This window comes from Lampetra planeri, chromosome 45 (genome assembly GCF_965212315.1).
Source record: "Lampetra planeri chromosome 45, kcLamPlan1.2.h2, whole genome shotgun sequence".
NCBI classification, from domain to species: domain Eukaryota; kingdom Metazoa; phylum Chordata; class Hyperoartia; order Petromyzontiformes; family Petromyzontidae; genus Lampetra; species Lampetra planeri.
Genome location: NC_136151.1, coordinates 9,880,318 through 9,906,808, shown reverse-complemented (window position 1 = coordinate 9,906,808; position 26,491 = coordinate 9,880,318). Strand labels below are relative to the sequence as shown.

Sequence of the window (26,491 nt, the reverse complement as noted above, 5' to 3'; positions counted from 1 at the left end):
GACTCTGCCCATTGTTCCTCTTAGGGTCTGCCATCATTGTTGTTGGCATCATATCCCCAGCTGTGTTATGGGATTTGAAGTCGCCGATCACGAGGCTATACTTGCGTGTACAGCCATCCGGTAAAAAGTTTCACTCGAAAGTACTTGATGGTGCTCTTTGGTTTATTCGGTAAAGTCACGTAGGTGAAAACTAAATAAAATAAAAACAAAACTAAATTAAATCACGACGTTTCGGAAGCAACACAAGCATCCGTCATCAGGTGTGACTGCTCCAGCAAAATTACTGTAGCGTATGAAGAGAGCTATTTAGAGACACGTGTTTATATAGGGTACTAGGGGGGGGGGGGGAGCCAAGGGGTCGGGGGGGGGGGGCGGTAGGCCGTGTGGCGTCGCGGGCGGTTGGGCAGGGGATTAGCATGAGTTAAGCCGATAGATAACCATCTTTTTCTTTTGTGATGCCAGGGGAGGGGAGGGTGAGTGCTTAATGGTGGTTTATATAATTATGTTAGTGCGATGTTCTTGAGGCTAAGTGTGATGGTTCCAATGTTGTTCTCGCTTGTGTTGGTTATGCACTTTCTCAATTTTCAGGTCGGGTCTTGAAAAAACCGCACTGCCATACTCCCTGAGTCTTATTTCAGCAACGAGTGCTTTCCTCTCAATGGTTGGGCGGGGGTTATTAGGACCTTAGTATGTCTCCTGTAAGCAAACAATGTCATACTCCTCTGATATGACTGCCAGAATGTCAGCTTTGGCCTGTGAGTATCCTTCAATGTGAATGTAGAAGATTGAAAGTGCCGACTGTTTTTCTCTACACGTTTATTGGCTCGACCCGGTGGGTTTAGGAGTAGTTAATAGATTTGGGTTAGATTGCGTTTCACTGGTGATTACATCCACAGCTTCATCGCCTGATGTTGTTGTTGTTGTATCGCGAAACTTCGGTATCTCAAATTGGTGTGGGTTTTAATGCACACGTGCAGAACGGTCTGCTGAAGTTATAACCAATTGGCACGTTTCGTTCCCGTGACAAACCTTACTCATTGGCTGCGTCGGGTGGAGGTGGGTTTACGACACATTTACATTTACGCAATCTAAAATAAAATGTGGCTGAACTCATGCTGCCATGTATAGGAGTAATCATTGTTCAGAATAAACCAAGGCATTGGCATCGATAACAATGCCAATCTTCATGAAACCTACTTTGGTGAGTAATAAAGCCATCGCATGACACTTCAGACAAGATGCTCGTGCCAAGCAGATCGAAGGTTTTACTCTGGATATGAATTTCATTGCTGTGACCAAGCAAGTGGATGAGGCTGGCTCGCCTGAATGAACCTCGTGCCCCAGCCTGTATGGATGTTGAACTTCCTTCCCGAGCCATTGGCATTGATGATTAAGCCACGTTCCTCGAAGCCAAAACCTTACTCTGAATTCAACCATCACTCTAAAGTCAACCGCGACTAATGTACAGCCAATCCACCACATCACCACCACCCACAGTGTTCTGCCTCACGGCAAGTGTCTTGCCTCACGGCAGATGTGGGGCGTATGTACACAGGAATTTCCTGTTTTTGATGCTAAGTTTGGTCACGTGACCAGGAAGTTACGATTTAAGATTCCCGCTCAACCACGCGGGCCTCGGCCATTACACCCATAATTCAAGATGGTGGCACACATCACGTCCCAGTGAAACCAGCTGTAATTGTCCATTGTGGGACTTTAAGAAGCATTGTCTGTAAGTTCGTTCATGTTCTGGACCACAAGCATTGTGGTTAATGCAAACATGATTCCTCGTAAGAAGGTTTCAGTTTTGTTGGCAGAAAAAAAGGGGAAAACCTATAATAGCTGATCGCCATGTTTTGTTGATGTAACAAACCTTACGAATTGACTGTCAGGTGGTGGTGGGTTAACGACACATTTATATTCACGCGATGTAACACAAACACCTTTATTATGAATACGATGAGTTACGTCAAAAAACAAAGATAACGTGGGGCTACGCTGCGTGGAGCCATCAATTCTCTGGACTTGACAATCTGGATTCATCACGGGGCGGAGACTTCATCTGAATTCTCAACGCCTGCACAGTCGACGTTTTGTGTCCCTCCACTCTCACGCTCTTCCCTCTCCCCTCCTCCTCCTACACCTCCTCCACCACCTCCTCCCCACTCTTCTTTTATCCTGCATCATTCCCAGCATCGCTCTCCTTTACTTCAACCTCTCCCACCACACTCGAAGCTCCTGGAAAGTACCAATAAACTTCCTCCATAATTTTCTGCATTCTCCCTTCATTCTCTACGTCATCCCCGCCGCTCCTCACAGTTTCCTTCACTTCCCCAGCACCATTTACCCCCATTCCTCCACCCCCCACCTCGACATCCCTCTCATCTCTTTCATTATCCCAGACCTTGCAGTCCACGTCTAAATTTTCACTCTTGTCACTGTTTACTGCTCCATCCACCTTCCTTTTCGTTTTCTCACTTTTAATCACAGCCATTTTTATTCCTTTAAGTTTACTCCCAATTGATCTCTCCTTTTTCACTTTACTCTTCGCTCCACCACTCCCAGTCGTCACAGTGTGTTTCTCCACATCCCCACTCTGCCCAGCACCATTTCCCCCAGTACCTCCATCCTCCGACTCATTATGCAACACTCCACTCTCCTCCAAACCACTCTTCCCTCCTCCACCATCAACCTTCACTGCCCTACCAGTTTCCACGTCACTCTTCTCTCTTTTAATCGTCCCTAAGCCAATGTTCACGTCCCCAAGTTTAGTTGCGTCGCTCTCTGCTCCGCTCATCGTGCCCCCACCAGCCCCACTCGAGATTTGCGTTACCCCGTTGCTGGCCTCACTCTCCCCAGCAGCAACTCCCCCAGTTCCTCCATCCCCCACCTCAATCTGCGATGCTCCACCCTCCTCTACTCCACTCTTCACTCCTCCAATCTCCGCTACTCCACTCTTCTCTACTCCACTCTTCTCTACTCCACTCTTCTCTACTCCACTCTTCTCTACTCCACTCTTCTCTACTCCACTCTTCTCTCCTCTATTCTCCACGACGTTGCTGTGCAGCTCCACATTCTTTCTCGTGTCGCTGTTCACTCCCACACCTTCTACCACACCTCCCTTCACTCCCCCACTCTCCTCCATCTCCACGGTCGCTCCTTCACCCTCCTCAAACCGTAGACTCAGGCGAAGTATGGTTACCGTCCCCTTGTGCACGCACAGGGCGGGGTAGAGAGGGCCTGGGAAGGCGGTGGCGTTGAATGAGTGCAGCCGCCTCCTGGTGTCGGCGCAGTAGAACGAGAGGAGCCCCTCTTCCCAATGCAAGTGAACGCCGATCTTCCTGGGAGGAGGGCGCACGGCCGCCAGTGCGGTGTGGCGGCCGCGGTGGCTCGCCGCGTAGCCGCCCTCGCGTCTCCACAGGCACCAGGAGTCCGCGCCCGCGCCCAGGAGCCGCGCCTCCGCGCTCCCTCCGCGCGGCAGAGTGGCGCACGCGACGCCCACTCTGAACTGCTCCGCGCCGCCCACGTCCACCTCCCAGTAGTGCGCGCCGCTGGAGAAGCCCTCGCGGCACAGCGCCTGAGCGGAGTTCTCAAAGCGCTCGGGGTGGTGGGGGTAAGAGTGGCGCTCGGAGGTCAGAGTCACCGTCCTGAGGTCGACGGAGAGGCGGAGGTCGGAGTTCACGGAATTGGGGTTCACGGTGGGAGAGCACCTTTCTGAAAACAAAGAAGAACAAAAACAATTTAACACGTAGCAGGCTTTCGCGACCAATATGATCCATATTATAGGTTTTTGGGTTAGATTGCGTAAATACGTAAATGTTGTTAAAACCCGCCACCACCCGACACAGAAAACTCGTAAGGGTTGTCACATGAACAGAATGTGCAAATTCGTCACTAGTACAGCACACCAGTGTGTTGGAGAGCCAAGCCACAACAGCACTCAGTTTGTAAATGTTGTAGCTTGGCTCTCCTACACACCGGTATGCTGTACTAGTGACGAATTGGCACGTTCTGTTTACGTGACAATCCTTACAAGTTGGCTGTGTCGGGTGGTGGCAGGTTTTAACAACATTTATATATTTACGCAATCTAACCCAAAAACCTCTTATGAACAAGAACAATGATATCTGTGCATGCGTGTTGAACTTATTTTGCGCCGTACATAGCCAAACATGCTTATTGGAGGTGCCTATATGAGATTTAAAACAATGAGATATTTTACCAGAAATCCGTTGCTAATTGTGGATAAATACCTAAACTATCTGGAATTTAGCCGCATTTTGGTCGTAAACGCCACCGTTTACAGCAACAGCAGTGACAGAGCGAACCATTGTCAGAGCCACAGATGATTGAGACTTCATGCCCACCTTGACGTCTCACTCTCCTGACAACCTTCCCAATGTACATCTTGTACACTGACATTGCCACACCCACAAATTGTTACAACAAGGACACTTGTAATGACTATAAACTGAAGCCGTGCAAGTATGAGGTGTGCGTGTATTGAAGTGGTTTGTCTCTTACCTGACGATTGTAACATGGCGAGGAAGTCTCTTTCATTACTTCTAGTGGCTTCCATCACTACCTTGAGCTCCCCGTCCTTCTTTACACTTTCAACTTCCTTGCGGATGAACTTTTCACAGTTGCTGGGGTCTTTTTCCATGTACGCCTTCCAGTAGACGTGCTCCTTGATATGGCCCTGCATCAACATCTCATGCAGGACGAGATTGGGTCTCCTAGACAGCAGCAGTGCCATCTGATAGCCCTCGGCCGTAGACCCAGACGCGGGTTTTGGACTCTTCTCAGGAGTGGATACGCCACCACTGAGGGGTTGGGCTGCAGAGTGAGAGAACAAAATGCATGGATGAGAATTGGTGTCTTAAACTCTGCCTGAGCGTGTTTGTGGGCATTCACCATCCATGATAGTGGATGACGAGGAAGGGATGAATCTCTGATGCAAAACCTTCAATTTATAATCATTCTCCTTTTGGTGAATGATACTTTTCTCCTTTTGGCGTTCTCTGGTCGGACACCAGTGAGACTAGGCCATGAAGAAGGCTGTCTCTGTTGTCAATCAATTAGTTTCAAGGACAATGCCATATATTATCAAAGCATGTTTGTTTGCATGTTCACCACAAGTATGTGTAGTAACCTCAGACTTGATTCCTTGAAAAGTTTCTATTTGGTGTTTGAACATCTTACCATCTGTTTCATTGCTAGAAAGGGTAAAACATAATCTTATTTTTTATATTTCTAACCGTATATGTATTTCGAGCCTAACCCTACAATTCGGTTAATGTCAGAATCATAATCACGTTGTAGATTAAACATGTGGTACTTATTTCACTGGGGAATGTCTTAATGGTTTTTTTAATAGCTTCTGATCGACAGTCATCTTTTACTAGGAAATTTCCAGAATTATCCAACAGTTATTCAGCAAGATACCCATGAGGGTATATTTAGGTGTAGTGGTGTCTATTTTGAAGCATTTGCTGATGTTTTAATGTTCACTTAAATCACCATTGGAACCTCCTTTGCCAGTAGCAAAATATTAATATAATTTTTTTACACTTTTATCTGGCAACGTAAATGTTTTATATCATTGATGTATGTCTGTAAAGAAACTTCCTCTTGGACTGAGAATATAGGAAGAGTGTAAACATTGGGTAGCCTGAACTTCTGTTTGATTAAATAACCACAATTTCAGTCTGCTTCCTGATAATCGCTTATCTAAAGTAGATATACACAGTGTAATATCAACTTTTTTTTATTTTGCACCTTTCGATTACCATAAAATTATGGAGAATAAGTTGAACCTGATTGAAACAGCTTGGTCCTACCAGTTTTACATTTGGTGGTTATGGAATCTGCAAAATCCCACGTTGACACCAATCTCTGAATGGCTCTATTTATGGTGATGTTCAAGAGAACTGTGATGCTGCACCTGACAGAGAGCGGGAAAGCCCAATAGCAGTTACTGTTGTGTGCATAGCAAGATAAACTAGCAGACGATATGCATCCTGCACTTGTAGCTAGGAGTGCATCACTACTGGAAATGCACCACTTAATCATCAGAGGGACATCCTCTATAAATATCCCGCAGTTCACCAGCACTGGTTCTAGCGAGCCAGACTGCTGATGAGACACTGAATGTCGAAACCAGTCCATAGTTTGTGTGGAATCAATGCTGCTGAAATTATGCAATACTGGAAGGCCTTGTCGCTCATGGGATGATTACAAAGCATATTCATGGGGTCTTGCGGTAAAGTCACGTAGATAGGTTCAAATAAAAAAACTACGACGTTTTGATCGCAACACAAGCGGCCGTCTACAGGCGACCGCTTGTCTTGCGATGTTATTTTCTTTGAACCTATCGACGTGAGTCTTAATTTAGGAGCTTTCGTGACTGCAGGAATTATTCTTTGGTTCTTTTCGGTTAAGTCACGTCTAAAAATAAAATAATAAATTAAAATAACATATTACGACGTTTCGATTGCAACACAAGCAATCATCATCAGGTATAAAATAAATAGCAAAAAAATCTAACTAGAAAACTATAGACAGACATACAAGCAAACAGACATCACAACGGCACACAGCAAGAGGACACACATCGGCACAAAGAGAGGGGTCGTTTCTGTGACGGTCCCTTAAATATAGAGAGGGGGGGGCGGGGATGGAGAGAGGGAGGGGGCAGAGAGAATTAGCATATCAATGAGTGTACGGCCACGTACTCCTGTTGCAAGTAAGATGACAATGTGGAAGGGGCACGCAAAATTGAAAATTAGGAGACAGGCACACGAAAATTAAATAACCTAGCAAAATATCGAAATGTGATGTAATACAACACAGAGAGTCGGTTAACACACAATTAACGCATAGCCTGGTTGATTACGTGTTTCAAAATTTGCTAAGTTAGAATTTTAAGTGTGAAAATTCCGAAGAGAGGACACAGGCAGAGAGAACAAATAGCCAGAAAGAAAAAGGATAAGCTTAAAACTTCCCCGTAGAAGTGGTTCAATCTTAATTTAGGAGCTTTCGTGACTGCAGGAATTATTCTTTGGTTCTTTTCGGTTAAGTCACGTCTAAAAATAAAATAATAAATTAAAATAACATATTACGACGTTTCGATTGCAACACAAGCAATCATCATCAGGTATAAAAGAAATAGCAACAAAAATCTAACTAGAAAACTATAGACAGACATACAAGCAAACAGACATCACAACGGCACACAGCAAGAGGACACACATCGGCACAAAGAGAGGGGTCGTTTCTGTGACGGTCCCTTAAATATAGAGAGGGGGGGGCGGGGATGGAGAGAGGGAGGGGGCAGAGAGAATTAGCATATCAATGAGTGTACGGCCACGTGCTCCTGTTGCAAGTAAGATGACAATGTGGAAGGGGCACGCAAAATTGAAAATTAGGAGACAGGCACACGAAAATTAAATAACCTAGCAAAATATCGAAATGTGATGTAATACAACACAGAGAGTCGGTTAACACGCAATTAACGCATAGCCTGGTTGATTACGTGTTTCAAAATTTGCTAAGTTAGAATTTTAAGTGTGAAAATTCCGAAGAGAGGACACAGGCAGAGAGAACAAATAGCCAGAAAGAAAAAGGATAAGCTTAAAACTTCCCCGTAGAAGTGGTTCAATCTTAATTTAGGAGCTTTCGTGACTGCAGGAATTATTCTTTGGTTCTTTTCGGTTAAGTCACGTCTAAAAATAAAATAATAAATTAAAATAACATATTACGACGTTTCGATTGCAACACAAGCAATCATCATCAGGTATAAAAGAAATAGCAACAAAAATCTAACTAGAAAACTATAGACAGACATACAAGCAAACAGACATCACAACGGCACACAGCAAGAGGACACACATCGGCACAAAGAGAGGGGTCGTTTCTGTGACGGTCCCTTAAATATAGAGAGGAGGGGGCGGGGATGGAGAGAGGGAGGGGGCAGAGAGAATTAGCATATCAATGAGTGTACGGCCACGTCACATTTCGATATTTTGCTAGGTTATTTAATTTTCGTGTGCCTGTCTCCTAATTTTCAATTTTGCGTGCCCCTTCCACATTGTCATCTTACTTGCAACAGGAGCACGTGGCCGTACACTCATTGATATGCTAATTCTCTCTGCCCCCTCCCTCTCTCCATCCCCGCCCCCCCCTCTCTATATTTAAGGGACCGTCACAGAAACGACCCCTCTCTTTGTGCCGATGTGTGTCCTCTTGCTGTGTGCCGTTGTGATGTCTGTTTGCTTGTATGTCTGTCTATAGTTTTCTAGTTAGATTTTTGTTGCTATTTCTTTTATACCTGATGATGATTGCTTGTGTTGCAATCGAAACGTCGTAATATGTTATTTTAATTTATTATTTTATTTTTAGACGTGACTTAACCGAAAAGAACCAAAGAACTATCGACGTGACTTTACCGAAAGACCTAAATAATATTAATTCCTGCAGTCACGAAAGCTTTAAGTCGAGATTACAAATAACTTTATTATTTATGTAGAGGGACAGACACGTGAAGGATGCGTGATGTCTCTGCTCATTTATGTCACCACTGATATTCTCCACAATGATGCGAATGGCTGTGTTGCGTTATTGTACAAACGTGGAGGTTACCGTTTAGAGAAATTACCGTACCTATGGCGATTGATCCGCTGTGCAGCCACACGGAAGGATAAAAAGGAAGATTGCGGAACCAACTGCGTTCCCACGTCAGTGTAAAAGTGTGCAGAGGCGTCATGGTCTCGGCACAAACAAACGTGAGCTTCAGATTGTCACAGTCCAGGTGAAGCCCGATTCGCTGGGGAGGCACTGGCGGGTTCAGCACGGTGACTTCTCCATTGTGAGCAGCCACGAGCTCAACGTCGCGTCTCCACACGCACCAGGACGCAGCGTCGTGTCCCAGATTTCGTTCAGTTTCTTGGTTTTTGAAGAAATCCTTCCCACAAACGACACCGACCATGTATTGCTCTGCACAGCCCACGTGCAGCTCCCAGTAGTGGCGCCCGGAGAGGAATCTCTCAGAGCACAGCACCTGGGGATGACTCACAAACCTATCCCCGTGCTCTGGGTACGGATGAGGATGAGTTGCTCTCGTCACCGTCTTGAGGTCCGTGGACAGGAGGAGCATCTCGTTTGCTGTGTTAGGGTCGTATGTTGGTGAGCAGATTTCTGGAAGAATTTGAATAATATCAGCGCTGTTACTGAGTGGTTCCAAAACTCTGGGTCGTGAAGTATTGGTGTGTCGCAAGAGGTACTGGGGTGGATCACAGAACAAGGCCCAGTGAAACGTAAACATTTGTACTTTTACATTATTTATAATATAACGTTACAGTAATACAGGTAATGCTGCAATGTATGAGTCATTTGTGTACTTACCAGCCTGTCTCTGCATGTCTAGAAATGTTCTCTTCCTGCTACTGAAGTACTCGTAAATGTCCCTGAACTTCCCGCAGGCCTCCTCTCCTCTGTCTACCACGAGGCCGATGACGTAGTGTGCCCGTCGCGACGCATCAGGGAGGCCGCGTGCCTTCCAGTACTCGGTCTCGTCGATGAGCTCCCGCAGGAAGAGGTCGAGCAAGAGGTGGGGCCCGACCCCACCGCCTCCACTCCCCAGCAGCTCTGAGCGGCGGTCACTCAGCCACGTCCACACGGCACCTCCACTCAAGGCAATCTTGTCTTGGATCATCTCCACGGCGTCTCTCACAACGACAACCTCCACCTGCGACACGGCCACTGTTAGGACGTGGACTCTGCAATGGAACTTGCATAATATAGTAAAAGATAACAGCGATAGTAACAACATTATTTAAAGAATTGATTAATTATACTTGCAAGTCAAGGTTGTTGCTTATTTGTGACTCCCAGGGGTTGTCAATCTTTATTTTACGTGCCAATCTCGCCCATTACAGCAGAATAGCGATGGTACCGTGGGACATGGAGCAACAGCAATGAGGAAAGAAACCATTACACCCTCAGTGGCTGACACCGACTGAGCAAAGTAAATTGCAAATTGGAGAGGCTGGTCCAAGGGACATGGAATTTCCAACAGGGACTCAGGCCTGTAGCAATATGCTTCTTTAAACCAATCAGGCTAACACTTTCCTATTTTTACTTGAATTATTCCTCAAAAGTTGATGTGTTTACACATTACTCTTTGGTTATTTTGGTAAAGTTACGTAGATAGAAGAAGACGATTGATTGTTGTTGCGATCGAAACGTCGTGATGTATTCTATTTTCTATCTACGTGACTTTAACTAAAGAACCAAAGAGTATGAATTTCTGCAGTCACGAAAGCTTCAAACCAAGATTGTTTACACAATTATCGGCTACTCTGCAGCTGAAACAGCGTCGCAGTAGGAGAATGAGTCATTGACATTGGGTTCACTGCTCAAACTGCCGTTGCCAGAGAGTGACTTAGTCTGGCGGTGCTGTCGGAGTGTCACCTGTGGTTCCTCTGTGGGTGGCTCGGGGTGATTCTCCTCTTGCAGCGGTTGCAGCTCCACATCGGTGGCCCCTGCTTGGGGATTGTCCAAACGAAAATCATGAAATTGTAGTAAAATACAACGCTCATCATACGGCGCGCCCTCGCTCAGCACGCTGGGTTCACACAGCGACGCACTTCCGCTACTACGCGGGTCTGCTATTAGGCAACGCTTATCACACAACGCAGAACGCACGCCGTAATTACACGGACCATGCATCGTTATAACACAGACTATGCACTGTTATTACGCAGTGTCTGAGCAGTGTTGATGACGAACTACTTCATTGACCTGCTGGCTGAGCGGTGCAGTGATGCGGTAAGCGGAGTGATCCACTAACGCATTGGAGGCATAGCCTCAGTTACTAGTCCCTCCATCTCACTGCGTGGTGTGCGTAGTAGTACATCGTATCTCGCCACACTTTATCATTAACGCGTTTTTCACTTCATGCGGAACCTCTTCAGGAACGCATCCACTACTACTACTAGCGCGTTGAACGAGGACTCGCTGCATTCCAGTGTAACATTCACACAAACTTGTAAACTATTAAACCTTCAATCACAAATTAGCCGTTGTCCCCATCCGTTGCAAGATGGTACAATTGCCGTGCGTTTCTGCATGGGCAATTCTGAAGCTATACACGTGACCTCTCTGCTGTGTGGAATTTGGTGCCCGCGATCATCCACGCGCTCTGCTAGCTCGCTCGCTCGTCAGAATTGTTTCCCGAACAAACAAATAAAACGCCCTGTGCAGCGTCGGCGAATCTGTTCATCCTTCCACATCCAGCGAGCCTCAGCCGTCTCGCCTCGACATCGGTGACAGTGGCTTGGACCAAGCTGTCAATGCGTGTTCATTATTACATTCTAAATGTAAATATCTGGTTCATCATTATATCGTGGTATGGATGTATGTTGAACTTCTTTTGCACCGTACGTTGTCATCCATGCTAATCGGACGTGCGAGTGGTAATTAAAGTCAGATTTAAATGTAGTAATGTGTGCATTATTGAATTCTTTACAGCATACAGGACACCCCCGAGAACTGGAAACCCTCTCCCTCACCCTAATTATTCAATCATCGAGAGATTTTATTGCAAGAACAATCGTTCCATACTCATTCGAGTGAGAAGGCACTTTAACTTGAAGCTGCTTAATATCACAGAATGTTGGGAGACTCGGATGAATGAAGGTTTATGTCAAATTATTAACACGGGGGACCAATGGGTGCATTGCAATCCACGACACGAGAGGTCGGCTCACCTGCATGTGGACGCATTTTAGATCTCTTTATCCAATATACGAGGCCGGCAAATCCACCCAGAGTAGCGATCATGACGATGACGAGAGCCACATTCCAACCCTTTGAGCCTACAACACAAACAAGCCCGCTGTTTATGTACACACACACACACGAAGTATAAATTACAAAAAGGAGAGGCTGGCCCTGGGAACATTTCATTTTCAACACGGGCTCAGGCCCGCAGAAAACATGCTCTTTCAAATTACGTTTTTGCGGTTTGACGCAGCTAAAATTCATATTCTTAGGTTTTTTCACATAGGTAAAACATTAAAATTAAAAAAGTCAAATAAAAATCACGACGTTTCGGAAGCTTGTGTTGAATCCTTGCAGCTAAAATTCTCCTCTCCGTGCTGACGAGCAGTGCCGTGAGAGTGCTGCATCCGTTGGAAGGTGTCAATGAATCGACTGTGAGAACGATTTACCATGTTTTTTCCTGCGTTAACGCAACAAACTCAACATGCACAACGGCACAACGCAGATGTTCACGCACTGCCGCGTACATCTAGAGGACACCAATGATGCCGGTTCTCTCGATGCCTCTGGCGCAAGATTTGTTGATGTTTCTGTCACACGGCAGCTTCACATAGAAGCTCTCAAGCGTAAACAAGATGACAAATCTGAAGCTTCTCCCAGCAGCCTATCCAGGCTGTTGGAGCAAGTCCTGGCAGTGAGCACCTTTGAAAGCCAGCACGGCACTTGAGCGGGTGGTGAAGCCAGCACCACCCACGCCCCCCATTACTAATGTTTACACATTGCACCCGGTACTCAGTTAAGGCTGAGTCGACGTAGCGTAGGCACAGAACTGGTTCAGATAATCGCCACTGATTTTAGCTGTGGCTGGGAAGTGAACTCAAGATCTCCGGGTTCAAAGCACAGTGGGCAAACCACCGCACTACCACTCACAATATGCAACCAGGGGCGGTTTCTTCATTAGGGCGATTGGGCGATGCACCACCAATGTCATTCAACCACAGAGTCACGCTAGCCGTCACTGTGCCTCTGGATATATTCCAATCAGCGTCATGTCACGTTCTGTGGAGTACCGCCTCTTTTTGGGCGATTTCACTCCGGCTGAGAATCGCCCAGAGTGTTCCCATAGACTTACATTCAAAGATGTTTTTTTTTCGAACGGGGGGCGCTGCAATGCATTCTCTATGGCTTCCGGGAGGGCTCGCACTGACGTGCTTACGTCATCATACGTAAGCACGTTTCAGTCAACAATTTTACTTGTTGCCACCTAGTGGAATCTTTAATAAAAGAAACTTGAGTGGATTGTATTAATAGTGAGTATAGAAGCAAACAATATGTATTGTAATAGTCACTTTATTTTTCATTAATATTAAAGAAGTGAAGTTGCCTTTACATGCTTAAGCTGTTAATTTATCCTTTGCATGGGTGGACCTTATCCTTATAAATCATCCAGACATTTGCCCCCCCCTGAGAGATTTTGCAGGAGCCGCCACTGTATGCAACCTAAATATAAACACAAACACGCGATGTATACAATGCAACTTGTGTCTGACCTTTGATTTCCTCACAAAGCAGGGACTGGCTTGCTCTTTGTAGTCCCTCTGGGCACGTGCACACCGTGTCGTGAATGGTGGTGCAAGGATGCTCTAAAATCTCATCTGCAAGAAAATACCAAGACACACGCCTATCGCCAAACAATCAGCACCAAGAGTTGTAACAATCTGCAAGTTTGGCATTTAAATATAAGTTTGCGTTCATTTTTATACTTGGGACTTAATTTCCTCCACAGGACCCTAATATCCCTAATTGTGACTCGGTTTGGCTGTTCGAGGTACCGGCATTATTGCCACGTCATTATAAGAATCGTTGATTAATCTTGACGTAGCTTAGGCAGCTCGTTTAGACCCATATGTGCATTACATAAAGTGGAAGATGATTTTCGTTGTGGATCACCCATCATTCGGTCAAATATTTGGCTTAATGTGACTATTCTGGGACAACAACAAAAGGACAGTGAAAAGTGCGGTGGTTGTTGTTGTTCGAAGAAATGAGAGGAACCGAAAGAGAAGAAGACCTAACAGGGAATGGTTTGACGATGTGGCCACTACTTGAGCTTATTGGCACTACAAGACAGAACAACGTGGAAAAAAATGAAGAAATGTGCAGTGGACACCTACTATGGGCTATCTGACCATGGATCATGATGACGATGATTCTGCTATCCGAGTACAGAAAGTGTGCATACAACCCACCAGGTAGCCATTGGTGTAGGCTCTCAAACTGCTTAGTGCAACACGCGTGTGGTGAACTACTCGCTATAACATGAGTCTCGTGTAGGATGGACTACTCGCTATAACGGAAATCAAAGAGCAGAATGATGAAGCTGGTTTAGTCTGTTTTGTGTTTCAAAAGTAACCGAAAGAACATAAGAGCTGATCTTTAAGCCGCGCCACAGTAGTCAAAAAGTGGTTGAATGATCGCTTCAACAAATTGCAGGCACAATCTAGTAAGAATAAAATGTTTATTTCTGTATAAAACCCCGATTTTGGATTTGATTTACTTTGAGATGTGATGAAGTAATGTGAGATTGGATTTTAGGTAAAGGTTACAATGGTGGGTCCTGTATAGTACATACAATGCAAATAAACGAGTAGAATAAGAATTAAAGTTTTATCGGACCTTTGGGAGGCCTCGAACCGGATCAGACATTCGTCACTCACGTAGGCCATGAGCAGGTGCGTAGTGCAGTGCACTAGACGCTACGTTACCGCTCCCCACATCTTTGTCTATCGTCAGTGTTTTACGCTACAACAAAGGCAGCTTCAGAGATGGGTGTCAGTGACCAGGGAATGTACTGACACCACCACTGCTGGGAATGCGGCACCATGGGTGGGAGAGTTGAATAATAAAAATAACAAATACTTTGCTCTTCGCAGACTTTGCATGCGTTGCAGCTGCTCAGGTTGTTTGCCGAGGCTGTGAATGATTCTCCATTGGCACATGACAGGCAGACCGGAAACTCTCCATCAGATCTGCAATCTTCATCCTTAGACGTTCCTGTTGGGTGAACACATTGTTATTTTTCTATTTTGGGGTCTCACAGTGACAGCAAAGGGAAGGGAAACCGATTAAGGGCTTTGAATATACAGTTGATCATCGATTAACCAGCGTGCGATTATCCCAAATCTGTACCAGTCCAGCGATCGGCACCGTGTGCGTGTGACCACAAAAGTAGCTTGATTTCAGTGTCAAGTATTATATACAGCCCATCAATACACGCGATACAACTTAAACAATGCAAATACGTGTTTACCTTTCTCATGACTAATAACTACGCTAATAAAAGCAGATAATATAGAGCGCAATCCGGCGAAAAGTGCGCGTGTAATTTGGCGTTCACACCAGTCCGGTGATTTTCAAACGCATCTTGTTGTGCATATCATTATCATCATCAGAGTTGTTTCTTTTTGTTTGCATTTAGAATTCTTGTGTTGTGGTTATTGCAAACATGATGCCTTGTATAAAGGTGTCAGTTTTTGTACCAGTTGAAAGGGTTAAAATCTATTACTACTAAGTGTGTAGTGGTAAAGTGAATACGGTAACTTATTACAGGAGGATATTTATTTCCGTCTATTTGTATGTTTATTTATGCCCCTTTCACGCTGTAAACACATTTAAAACACTAAAAAAAAACATGCACAACACCTCAACACGTAATGTTATGCAAGAATGTCACAAAAATAGCTATATTCTTGGTTCTTTCGGTAAAGTCACGTAGAAGGGAAATAATAAAATAATATAAATATATTGTATTGTTTTATATTTATATTATTTCCCTTCTACGTGACTTTACCGAAAGAACCAAGAATATGAATCCCTGCAGTCACGAAAGCTTTAAATAAAAAAAATAGCTAAATAATTATGTTAGTGATAATCCGGCGTTTTAGAATATCTAGCACCTCCTTTCCCAGGAAGCCACCAGATAATTAATGATCGACCGTACGTACAATTTGTACTCATATACTTTATTTATGCTTATTTGTAGTGACTTGCTTACCTCTACTTTGCACTCCTATCGTAGTTTGTATTGTGGTTGTTGCTGTAACTTTGTGACACCCCCCACAGACCCTACTGGACATCGGTGAAACAGAACTTCAAAAGCTCATCAGATTCCTCCTCCTGGAGTCTAAATAACTATTCTGATTCTAAATAGAGTTGGGTTTTATCAGGATGACAAAACACAAGAAGAATGGAGTTTCCAAAGCGAGGAGAGTGTGGTCAGGGCCGGAATATGACAATGCACAGGCTACGTCAGGTCTGTCTGTGTGTGTGCCCTTTGTGTGTGTCTGTGTGTGTCTGTATGTGTGTCCTTTGTGCGTCTCTTTGTCTGTGTGTCTTTGTGTGCCTTTTGTGCATATTTATGTCTGTGTTTGTGCAATTGTGGTGACTCATTGCGCCCCTTCCGACAAGCAAGCCAACATCAGGACTCAATGTGAGTGGAAATGTAACCTTTTATATTCATGTTACTTATTTTATGTTTTATTTACTATACAGTTTTTGTTATTGAACTGTAATACATTTCATACCACTGACCGCATGGGAATTCATGAACTAATTATGGCGGTAAGTCGATGACTGTCCAATTAGTTGCTTCGTTACCTGAGGGGCACAGCTTGCAGCAGAAGTTAGTCTCGGTTCTGTACCTTCCTGGGGGACAGCCACCTTGATTGCCCTCTGCAGAGAGTGGAGCCATCTACCCACACACACCACGTGAACTCACTCACACGTGAACCACGTGAACTCACTCACACCTCACACTCACACGTGTACCACGTGAACTCACTCACACGTGTACCACATTAACACACTCACACGTGTACCACGTTAACTCACTTACACGTGTACCACGTTAACTCACTTACACACACACACGTGTACCACGTTAACTCTCTTACACTCACACGTGAACCATGTTAACTCACTCACACTCACACGCACACGTGAACCACGTTAACTCACTCACACGTGTACTATGTTAACTCACTCACACTCACACGTGAACCACGTTAACTCACTCACACTCACACGTGAACCACGTTAACTCATTCACTCACACGTGAACCATATTAACTCACTCACACGTGAACCACGTTAACTCACTCACACTCACACGTGTACCACGTTAACTCACTTATGCAGTCGACCCTTCTGCATCGCGACTTCCCCCATCGCGGTTTCGATATATCGCGGGATCGGCACAATAAATAAAATTGATTTTTTGGGGGGATTTTTTGGGAGTTTTGCGAAAGCCGCAGACCACACGCAAAAAGTTTAGTAACTCGTAAATGCATAAAACATACGTATAGTACCGTATAATATTAACGTCTTTTATCTTTTAATACCATAGAAAAACGCAATTTCTTTTTTAAAGCTACATTTTCTAAAAAGTTAGTTTGCGAAAAGAACTGCGATTCTACGCGCTGGTTTGGAGGACGCCAAGTGTGTTCACGGCAGCCTCCCACGTGATGGTTCACGTGAGATCTCGCAGTGATCTTTGTATCTCGCGTTTGTCGAATCTTTTTGTGCCGTTTTAGTGCCCTGAACTGAACTAAAAAATTATTCACGCGATTTTTCCAGATCGCGGGGGGCCTGCGCCTGGTGTACGGTAAAACATTAAAATTAATAAAAGTAAAATAAAATTATGTCTGTGTTTGTATATTATATATACTATATTATATATTATATATACAAACAATATACAAACACAGACATAATTTCAACCGTGATGATGGTTACAAACTGAGTAATCATTGGAAAGATGTGATTAACCATGCAAAAAAGATTTAACTACACTTAATTGGACCATCTTATTTGACAGACAACTATTACAGGTTATTGATAGACAGCCAGGCTTGTTTTACCATGTTTAGTTGTTTCTTTTTTCACACTATTGTTATGTAGGCCAGGCTTAGTCACACACCGTACCTCTCCATAACAAAGGCTCAGCCTCTTAAGCCTCACCTTACCATATTAATAAAAAGTGTGCCGTGCTTGGCCCTTCCCCCTCTCCAACCATTATATATATACGGAGTGGTAGCTATTGTAATCTCTCATTTACTTGATACAGCTGTCGTGGCTGTGACGGTTCCACCTGAAGACGGAAGCTTGTGTTGCCTCCGAAACGTCGTGATTTTTTATTTAATGTAACTTTTATTAATTTGAATGTTTTACCTACGTGACTTTACCGAAAAAACCTAAGAATATGAATCCTTGCAGTCACGAAAGCTTCAAATCTAGAATTAATGGTGTACGGTGTTTTTTCTGCAATATTTTGCTGTCTTTTCTTGGATTTTCTGTTTGCACTTTGTCACTTAAGATGTTTTAATGTTTTAGTTTTTTGTTTGTTGCGGTTGCACCCGATTCAAGAGCCGAATGGCTCACAGGGCTACACCTAATACATGCACTTGAACCCCCGCGATGTGGAAGGGTCGACTGTCCTGCCAAAGATGTCTCACGACATGCAAAGACAAAGATCCCCCGTATTGCCCCCGAAAGGCTGTTTGGGCAAGTGCTGTGAGCGATCACGTATTAAGGCCGGCACAGCACACAAGCGGGGGGGGGGGGGGTGTAGGTGGGTGGGTGGCCAGAACCACGCGCGACCGCATTTGTCTCCCCAGTGGCGATGTTTACACACCGCTACACCAGGCACTCATTTGAGGAAGCTGAGACGACCTCGGGTCGGCCCAGGACCGGTTCGAATATAATCCACTGTTATTGATTTTAAATAACAACCGCCATTCGCCACTAAGTGGCGGTGACGTCACCACGGAGCTAGTGCCAGGCTAGGTGCACTTTGAGGCCACGTGAAGTGTCAGACGCCCGCTGGCAGGAGGTCACGGGACAGACCCAGCAGGTGCCATAGGTCGCCTGACTGAGATGACCGGTAGATGCACCACCTGTGCCCCCCTACTGTGCCCCCCTACTATGCCCCCTGCTATGTCAACATGGCACAGTTGATTATAAACACACAAAGACAAAGATCCCCCATGTAGCCTTAACACTGTAGGGGCAAGTGCTGTTAGCGAGCACCTATGAAGGCCGGCACGACACACGAGGGGGTGGGTGGGCAGCACCACGGCCGGCCGTCTTTGTCTCCCGAGTGGCGATGTTTACACACCGCACCAGGTACTTATTTGAGGCTGAGTCGACCTAGGGGAGGCCCAAGACCGGTCCAGATAATCGTCACTGGTGTTGGCCTTGAGCGGGAATCGAACCCGGACAAACACACAGATACACAAACACAGAGACACACACACAGACACACACAAAGACACACAAGGGGCACACTTAGGCACAGACACACACAGACACACAGGGCACACACAGGCACACATACACAGACACACACACACGGACAAAAAGATGTCCAAAAAACATTCAGACACACAAAGATACAACACAGATCCCCCATAGAGCCTTAACAGATTGTAGGGGCAAGTTCTGTTTGCGAGCAGCACCTATGAAGGCCAGTACGGAACACGAGGGGGTGGGTGGCCAGCACCACGCCCGACAGCCTTTGTCTACCTAGTGGCAATGTTTACACACCGCACCAGGTACTCATTTGAGGCTGAGTAGATCTAGGGGATGCCCAGGACGGGTTCAGATAATCGTCACTGGTGTTGGCCGTGAGCGGGATTTGAACCCGTGTCGCCGGGTTCATAGCGCAGCGCGCTAACCGCTACACCACCGCTCCCCACACACAGACACACACGGAGCAACACACAGACACACACAGACACACACACACGCAACTTACCAGCATGAGTGTGAAGGGTATGAGTGTGGTGAGCAGGCGGAATGGAGACATGGCCCAGGAGTTGTCCACACGGATGTGTGGATGTGAGCGAGAGGCGATGGACTCCCCTTGAGGCTCGCGTCGGGGATCTCCCCCTGACTGAGGACGTGGAGGGTGCGGCTCGGCTCAGTGGACTTTGGCCTTTCAGCTCAATGAAAATGTTCCAGATGATAGAGGTGTTTTGGGTTAGATTGCATAACGCGATCTCACCCATATTGGTGTGCTTGATCATCCTTCATTACCCCAACCCCTCAGTTCCACCACTCCCACCTGTCATCCCAAGTCACCATAACTACACCAACACCCTCAACAAGAACCCCACTCTTTAATTCAACCACCATTATCGTATGCACACCTAGAATTATGGTAAATCATCTTGGAACAAGACGCAATGTAAATAAGATTTAGAAATAAGACTCCGTAAATAAGCAGGACAATAGGTCTACTTTCCGTAGATGTTTCTCCATAGGATTTAAAACATATATGTTTTTACACATCCCATCGGCCATACAGCCTTCCGGGACTTCTTCAGCAGCTTTGCTCTAATGCAACACCGGTGGACTTGGCTGAGCTGTTCACCGCCGGTTGCTCACGTTGAAGGCGGGAGGGTTGGCATGGAGTTTATCAACCCCGCATTCGACCTTTGTGGTCAAGTAAAGTATTGGTATGATTCACTTTTATCAGCGTATGTACTTGCAAATGTAACATTGGGGGATTTTCTTTTTGTTAATCTTCAGTCGACTAACAAGTTTGGCTCTGTACACTGCGAAGTAACTTCCACATAGAAACTGGGGCACAAGGTTCATTCAGGCGAGCCAGCCTCATCCACTTGCTCGGTCACGAGCATCGTATCTGAGTTGCCATGCGATGGCTTTATTACTAATACATGAACTTGAACTTGAACCAAAGGAGGCTCTTCACGAGGATTTGTATTGTTATCGATGTCAATGCCTTGGTGAATTCTGAACAATTATTACTCCTATACATGGCAGCATGAGTTCAGCCACATTAAAAAAAACAACTTATTCATAACGCGTTTTGGGTTAGATTGCGTAAAATAAATGTGTCGTAAACGCACCTCCACCCGACACAGCTAACGAGTAAGGGGAACGAAACGTGCCAATTGGTGTCAACTTCAGCAGACCCTCTGCATGTGTGTGTGCAAACCCACATTTATAATTTGAGTTAACTAAGTTTCGCTGGCGATTACCACCAGCGATATAACCAAAACAAATTTAATTTGAAGAATATTGGTCGCGAAAGCCAACTTGTTAAATACGTAAACAAAAACTGTTGTCATCTTATCTGGGGTGGAGCACACAGTACCTAACTCGCTGTGCTAAATGGAATTCAACGTAATGGGCGGTCAGTCACCTCCGTATCACTCTTCTGGCGCGATCACTTTGGTGACTGTTCCCACGAACTAACACTCATTGACCCCTTCACTCGGTCTTCCACACTGCCCGTGTGGTCCACACCGTGTGCAGCCACCACACGACGCTTCTCTGACTGATTCTTTCCCTGGCATTGCTCAATGTCTAAGTTCCCCATCAAGTCTGTCTCTCTTTCCATGTCCGCACGCCCTTCCTCATTTCAATAAGCGTCTTAACTTTGACTCATTACACGATCGTGAGTGCCGTCTCTGGGTCCGTTTTTGCCAGTATCAAGTTGATGAAAAAAATAATGGGCTTGACTCTTCCCGTCAAGAATACAGGAGGCGTTAAGATGTTCTAACACCAAATAGACTCCCTATCACCACAAGCCATCGAGTCTGCATTAGAGGCGGCTTGTCTCCGGCGTTGGCCAAATCAGCGCTATAGAGAACGCTGTTTACTGCTGGATGTTTGTAATGGCCTCCGACAGCTCCTTTTTTTTATTGAACTCAAAGTCCATTGAGCTGTGCCCGCACCCTCCTCGTCCTCAGACAGAGGGGAGAACTTCAAGGGGAGTCCATCGCCTCTCGCTCACATCCACACATCCGTGTGGACAACTCCTGGGCCATGTCTCCATTCCTCCTGGTCACCACGCTGCTAACCCACACACTCATGCTGGTAAGTTGCGTGTGTGTGTCTGTGTGTGTATGCGCCTCTGTGTGTGTGTCTGCGTCTGTGTGTGTGTGTATGCGTCTCTGTGTGTATGTGTGTGTGTGTGCATTGTGACTGAGGGTAGTGTAGTAGGTAGCGCTACGCTGCGCTGCGAACCCAGCGGCCTCGAATTCGATTCCCGCTCAGGGCCAACACTAACAGCAGTGAGAATGATCTGGAACCGGCCCTGGGTCTCCCCTAGGTCGACTCGGCCTCCTCAAATGAGCATCTCGTGTGGCGTGTAGTAAATATCGCCACTGGGGAGACAAAGGCGGCCGGGCCTGGTGCTGGTCACCAACACCCTCGTGTGCTGTGTCGGCCTTCATAGGTGCTACTCGCTAACAACACTTGCCCCAACAGCCTTTTAGAGACTACACGGGGGATCTTTGTCTTTGTGTGTTTATAATCAACTGTGCCATGTTGACACAGTGGGGGGCACAGGTGGTGCATAAGTGAATTAACGTGGTCACGTGTGGCAGTAAAAGTGAGTTTACGTGGTTCACGTGTGAGTGTAAGTGAGTTAACGTGGTACACGTGTGAGTGAGTTCACGTGGTTCACGTGTGAGAGAGTTAACGTGGTCACGTGCGAGTGTGAGTGAGTTCACGTGGTTCACGTGTGAGTGAGTTCACGTGGTCCACGTGTGAGTGTGAGTGAGTTCACGTGGTACACGTGTGAGTGTAAGTGAGTTCACGTGGTCCACGTGTGAGTGTAAGTGAGTTAACGTGGTTCACGTGTGAGTGTGAGTTAGTTCTCGTGGTTCACGTGAGTGTGAATTAACGTGCTGTGTGTGTGCAGATGGCTCCAGTCTCTGCACAGGACAATCAAGACGGCTGCCCCCCAGGAAGGTACAGAACCGAGACCAACATCTGCTGCCAGCTGTGCCCCCCAGGTGACGAAACCACGTGGATTCTTTGTCCGATCGAAAGTCGTTTGAACTCATATACTTGATCTATTTTACATATTTATTCTTGTGATTTTATTTTTACGTTTCCTATACTTTGCACGATTATAATTTTTTGGATTGTTTGTTGTTTTAACTTTCTGACCCACCCCATCTGGACATCTTTGGAAAAGCGGTTTTCAGCTCATCGGCTTTCTCCAGCATAAGTTTAGATTCTGGTATGATCTATTGAGCTATCATTTGTGGCCAAGTTGCTTCTGAAAAAAGCAACATAGATCAGTGAGCTTTACCTGGTAAAGTAAAAAAATATGTTCAGTTTATTTAAATTGACGTAGTTAGCTACAAAGTGGATGATGTGAAATCGTGCACATTGAACTAATTTATTGCGTATAATTCACGTTAATTGGCGATTAAACGCTTTGCTGAGGCTCAAGTTTCGACTTCTCAGATGGTAGCAAACAATCAAATATTTGCTCTGAGCCCTCCGATAGAAGCTAATTCAAAACCCCTCACCTGCCTCTCCACTTTTCTTCCACGGTGAGAGGCATTGACTTCGGTCCTCTCTTTAGCAACTGAGATTAACAACAACAAAATAATAATAATAACCTTTGTTTCACCCAACAGGGACAGCGAAGGTTGAAGACTGCTCATTTGAGGAACATTTCCCAGTCTGCCGTTCGTGTAGCGACGGATCAACATTCACAGACTCGGCAAATAACCTCACCAACTGCCAAGCATGCAGAATCTGCGACGAGCAAAGTATTTGTCGTATTCTTATTCAACTCTCACACCCGTGACGCTGTGTTCCCAACAGTGGTGGTGTCAGTACATCGTGCGATCACGTGTTCTATTGAGGCCCATCTCTTAAATGCCCTTCGTTAAGCAATGACAATTGTACGCTGTGTTCGCGCGACTTTCTTTGCCAGGGGAGCTTGTTCAGCATAAATGCATCGCCACTGGCGACACGGTGTGCGAGTGCGTGGAAGGAATGTACAGACCAAGCCAGTCCGAGCCCTGTGAGGTTCTTAAAGGTGAGACCAGTGCCGGATTTAGGCAAGATAATGATTAACGTGGTTTCTGCAGCGCTATTCGCACAGGGCCTCAAAGAGCTTTGTGTGCAGGTATGTGCCTTTAACTTCTTTGCACCATACGCAAGCCAACCATGATAATTGGAGATGCGGGGAACGGACAACAAACTAAACACAACAGCAGCAAGCAGTTCTATAGTCATGAGCTCCATGTGAATCTTGTCGAGTTAAGGAGAAAGCCTGCAGTAAAAATGGGTGAGAATCAGCAGATGCACGACTTTTTCGCAGTGGAATATAAAACTTAAGCAGATTGGTGGTCAGATATTTAGGAGCCAACTCGGTTGAAATTAAGGAGGTAGGGGGAAAATTGCTGTCGAGCGCGGTTATTTTCATTCCGATATGACAAAAAATATGCAGGCATTACTCAATAATAGAGATTTTTTGGGTTAGATCGCGTAAATATGTAAATGTGTCATTTAACCCACCACCACCCGACACAACCAACTAGTAAGGGTTGTCACGTAAACAATGTGCCAATTCGTCACTAGTACAACACACCGGTGTGTTGGAGAGCCAAACCACATTTACAAACTGAGTATGACGTTTCGCCAGTAATTATAACTATCTTCATCAGGCGACAGCCAGATTTGTGGAGAAGTTCACCTGTTTCGTTCCTTATATAGAGGCGTAGATGTGGTGACAAAACTTCTAAGCTCTTGAGTCAACGTACATTATGCATGCGCATTATGCGGGACCATTGATCCTGTCCTTCCTACGTGTTACGAACCCTAAGCTTGACATAGCTTAGGGCCCTCAGCAAGTCCAAATCTGGCCCTGGGTAAGACACAAGTTGTGTTGTACATGGTGTGGTTAAATTACAACGTAGATTTTCGTAGCCAATACGTTCATCGTTATTTGTTTGTGTTCGGCCACGTGGCTAGTTTTATGCCAAAATTAAACTTAACTAAAACGAAGGATTTTTTAAAGCTATTTTTATTTTACACACGCAAGGCCCACTGAGCTTTCAGAAGCAAGGAGTCCAAACAACATTACTGGGCAAAGGGAGCTGACCTTCCAGTGTTTGCAGATCCTCAAAGGTTTGAGAAAGGAGCCAATCACGGTGAATGTAGGTGGTTAGGGCTAAGGGGGCTTAGACCCCTCAAACCTATACATGCCGTTCTAGATTTGAAGCTTTCGTGACTGCAAGGATTCATACTCTTGGTTTTTTCGTTAAAGTCACGTAGGTAAAAAAATAGAAATTAAAATTAATAAAAATAAAATAATAAATGCATGCCGGTTTGTAATTACTGGCGAAACGTCGTACTCGAATTGTAAATGTTGTGGGTTCACTCTCCAACACACAGCCAGTGTGCTGAACTAGTAACGAATTGGCACCACATTATGTTTACGCGCCAACCCTTACTAATTGGGCTGTGTCGGGTGGTGGCAGGTTTAACGACACATTTATATTTACGCAATCCCACCCAAAAAAACCGCTTATCGATGATATTGGTCGCGAGAGCCTCCTACGTGTTATACCTCTGTAATGAGATGACTTCCGAGAAGTGAGGGTTTCTTATTTATTTCTCGATACTTTAAGGACAGGGTCACTGAATAACACGAGCGCTGAGTGAGTTTTAGCTTAGCCACCCATACAGCCACATTGGCAACATACAACTATATAGCTGACTGACTATATAGTGACGATGACCGTGAAGACTGCATAGCCGGCTAGCTATGTAATGATGATGACGACGAAAAGATGGCAGTGATGACAGCGACCACAGCCCCCATGACAGCCTCGAACCCCCGTTTGCCTCTCTCTTATATCCCTCCAGCATGGCGAAGCCCCGTCCCTGGCCACGCCCCTCTTATGGAACTCTCTCGCTGGTTCCAGGAGCTTCCAGATCGATCCCTTCCTCAACCCTTGGCCCAGTTACATCCCCCTTGTGGTTGCTTATTTGTGTGTCGTTCTATAACGCACCTATACCCATAGTTAGCCCCATGGCCAGCACATGGCACCCTGTCACTACACATCCATCAATATCAGCCTGTGTGGACGGAGCTTGGAGCAGATGCATTTCAGCAGCATCAGAATCTTTATTTAGACTACAGGAGGAGGAGGAATCCGATGAGCTATGAAGCTCTTTTCACAGATGTCCAGGAGGGGCAGGGGGGTCAGCAAGTTACGACAACAACAACAACAAACAACAACACGAACATCGAGAGGAGGGCAGCATAGAGACAAGTGGGAGGCAGTGAAAGGACGGTCAGAAAAATAAGAAGAGCCCTGGGCAGCTGAACTAGAGAAAGTTACCATGGTGGGAAGAGCGGGTGGTGAAACTTGCAGTCACCCCATTCATTTGAACACATTCCGTTTTGAGTCCTTCTACTGGCCTGGCTCAATTCCACCGGCGTTGTCTTCAACACTGAGTAGAACATCTTGTTGTTATGCGAGTGTAAATATTGCATATATATAACATTATATTACGTGTGTGTTTTGTGTTGTAGGCTCATTGAATTGGATTTGGGTTGTCATATTCATTATTTTTGCTGCTTTGGGTGGAGTTGCTGTTTTCGTATATTGGTTTAAGAAAGTGAAAACATCTCAACATGCGGGTGAGTTCCATTGTCATCTTGGCATCGTGTTCACTCTGTTGTCAAACAGTGTCAATGACCTGCTTTGACAAGTGGATAAGAAACATGGACACACTTTACGTTAAAATAATTTTCGACCGAAAAATACCAACACCGCAACCTGATCTCACCCTAACACTCACTGCTGTTGATTCATTTTCAATTGGTAATGAATATATTCACATGAAGTAATCACACGTTTCAAAA

General features: G+C 45.4%; 1 protein-coding gene and 1 long non-coding RNA gene across 7 annotated transcripts; one reads left to right on the top strand and one right to left on the bottom strand.

The window, feature by feature from the left end:
• Window positions 1–1,931: 1,931 nt before the first annotated feature.
• On the bottom strand, window positions 1,932–19,756 carry LOC144733172 (uncharacterized). 6 transcript variants are annotated; one of them, XM_078614957.1, is made up of 10 exons: window positions 19,595–19,756; window positions 16,438–16,531; window positions 14,701–14,835; window positions 13,332–13,436; window positions 11,769–11,876; window positions 10,471–10,544; window positions 9,403–9,787; window positions 8,662–9,195; window positions 4,525–4,836; window positions 1,932–3,714 (listed from the first exon to the last, which is right to left on the bottom strand). In XM_078614957.1, the coding sequence occupies exons 1-10, from the start codon at window positions 19,643–19,645 to the stop codon at window positions 2,174–2,176; spliced, it is 3,339 nt and encodes a 1,112-aa protein (XP_078471083.1). In that variant the 5' UTR covers window positions 19,646–19,756; the 3' UTR covers window positions 1,932–2,173. The 6 variants fall into 6 exon arrangements, with proteins under 6 accessions (XP_078471083.1, XP_078471085.1, XP_078471088.1 ...); XM_078614959.1 differs by having other exon boundaries at window positions 9,403–9,745; XM_078614962.1 differs by having other exon boundaries at window positions 9,403–9,739.
• A 1,798-nt stretch (window positions 19,757–21,554) lies between these two features.
• Window positions 21,555–26,235, top strand: LOC144733166 (uncharacterized). Its single transcript, XR_013588324.1, has 5 exons — window positions 21,555–21,684; window positions 22,514–22,607; window positions 23,244–23,378; window positions 23,546–23,650; window positions 26,159–26,235. It is a non-coding gene; the product is annotated as an uncharacterized LOC144733166 (long non-coding RNA).
• Window positions 26,236–26,491: the final 256 nt, after the last annotated feature.

Excerpts from the sequence above, each read along its gene's own strand:
- LOC144733172 (XM_078614957.1), bottom strand. The coding sequence starts at position 19,645 with ATGTCTCCATTCCGCCTGCTCACCACACTCATACCCTTCACACTCATG. Across the intron at positions 11,877-13,331 it reads GCTTTGTGAGGAAATCAAAG|GCTCAAAGGGTTGGAATGTG; the intron begins GTCAGACACAAG and ends TTTGTGTTGTAG. Across the intron at positions 9,196-9,402 it reads AGACATGCAGAGACAGGCTG|AAATCTGCTCACCAACATAC; the intron begins GTAAGTACACAA and ends AAATTCTTCCAG.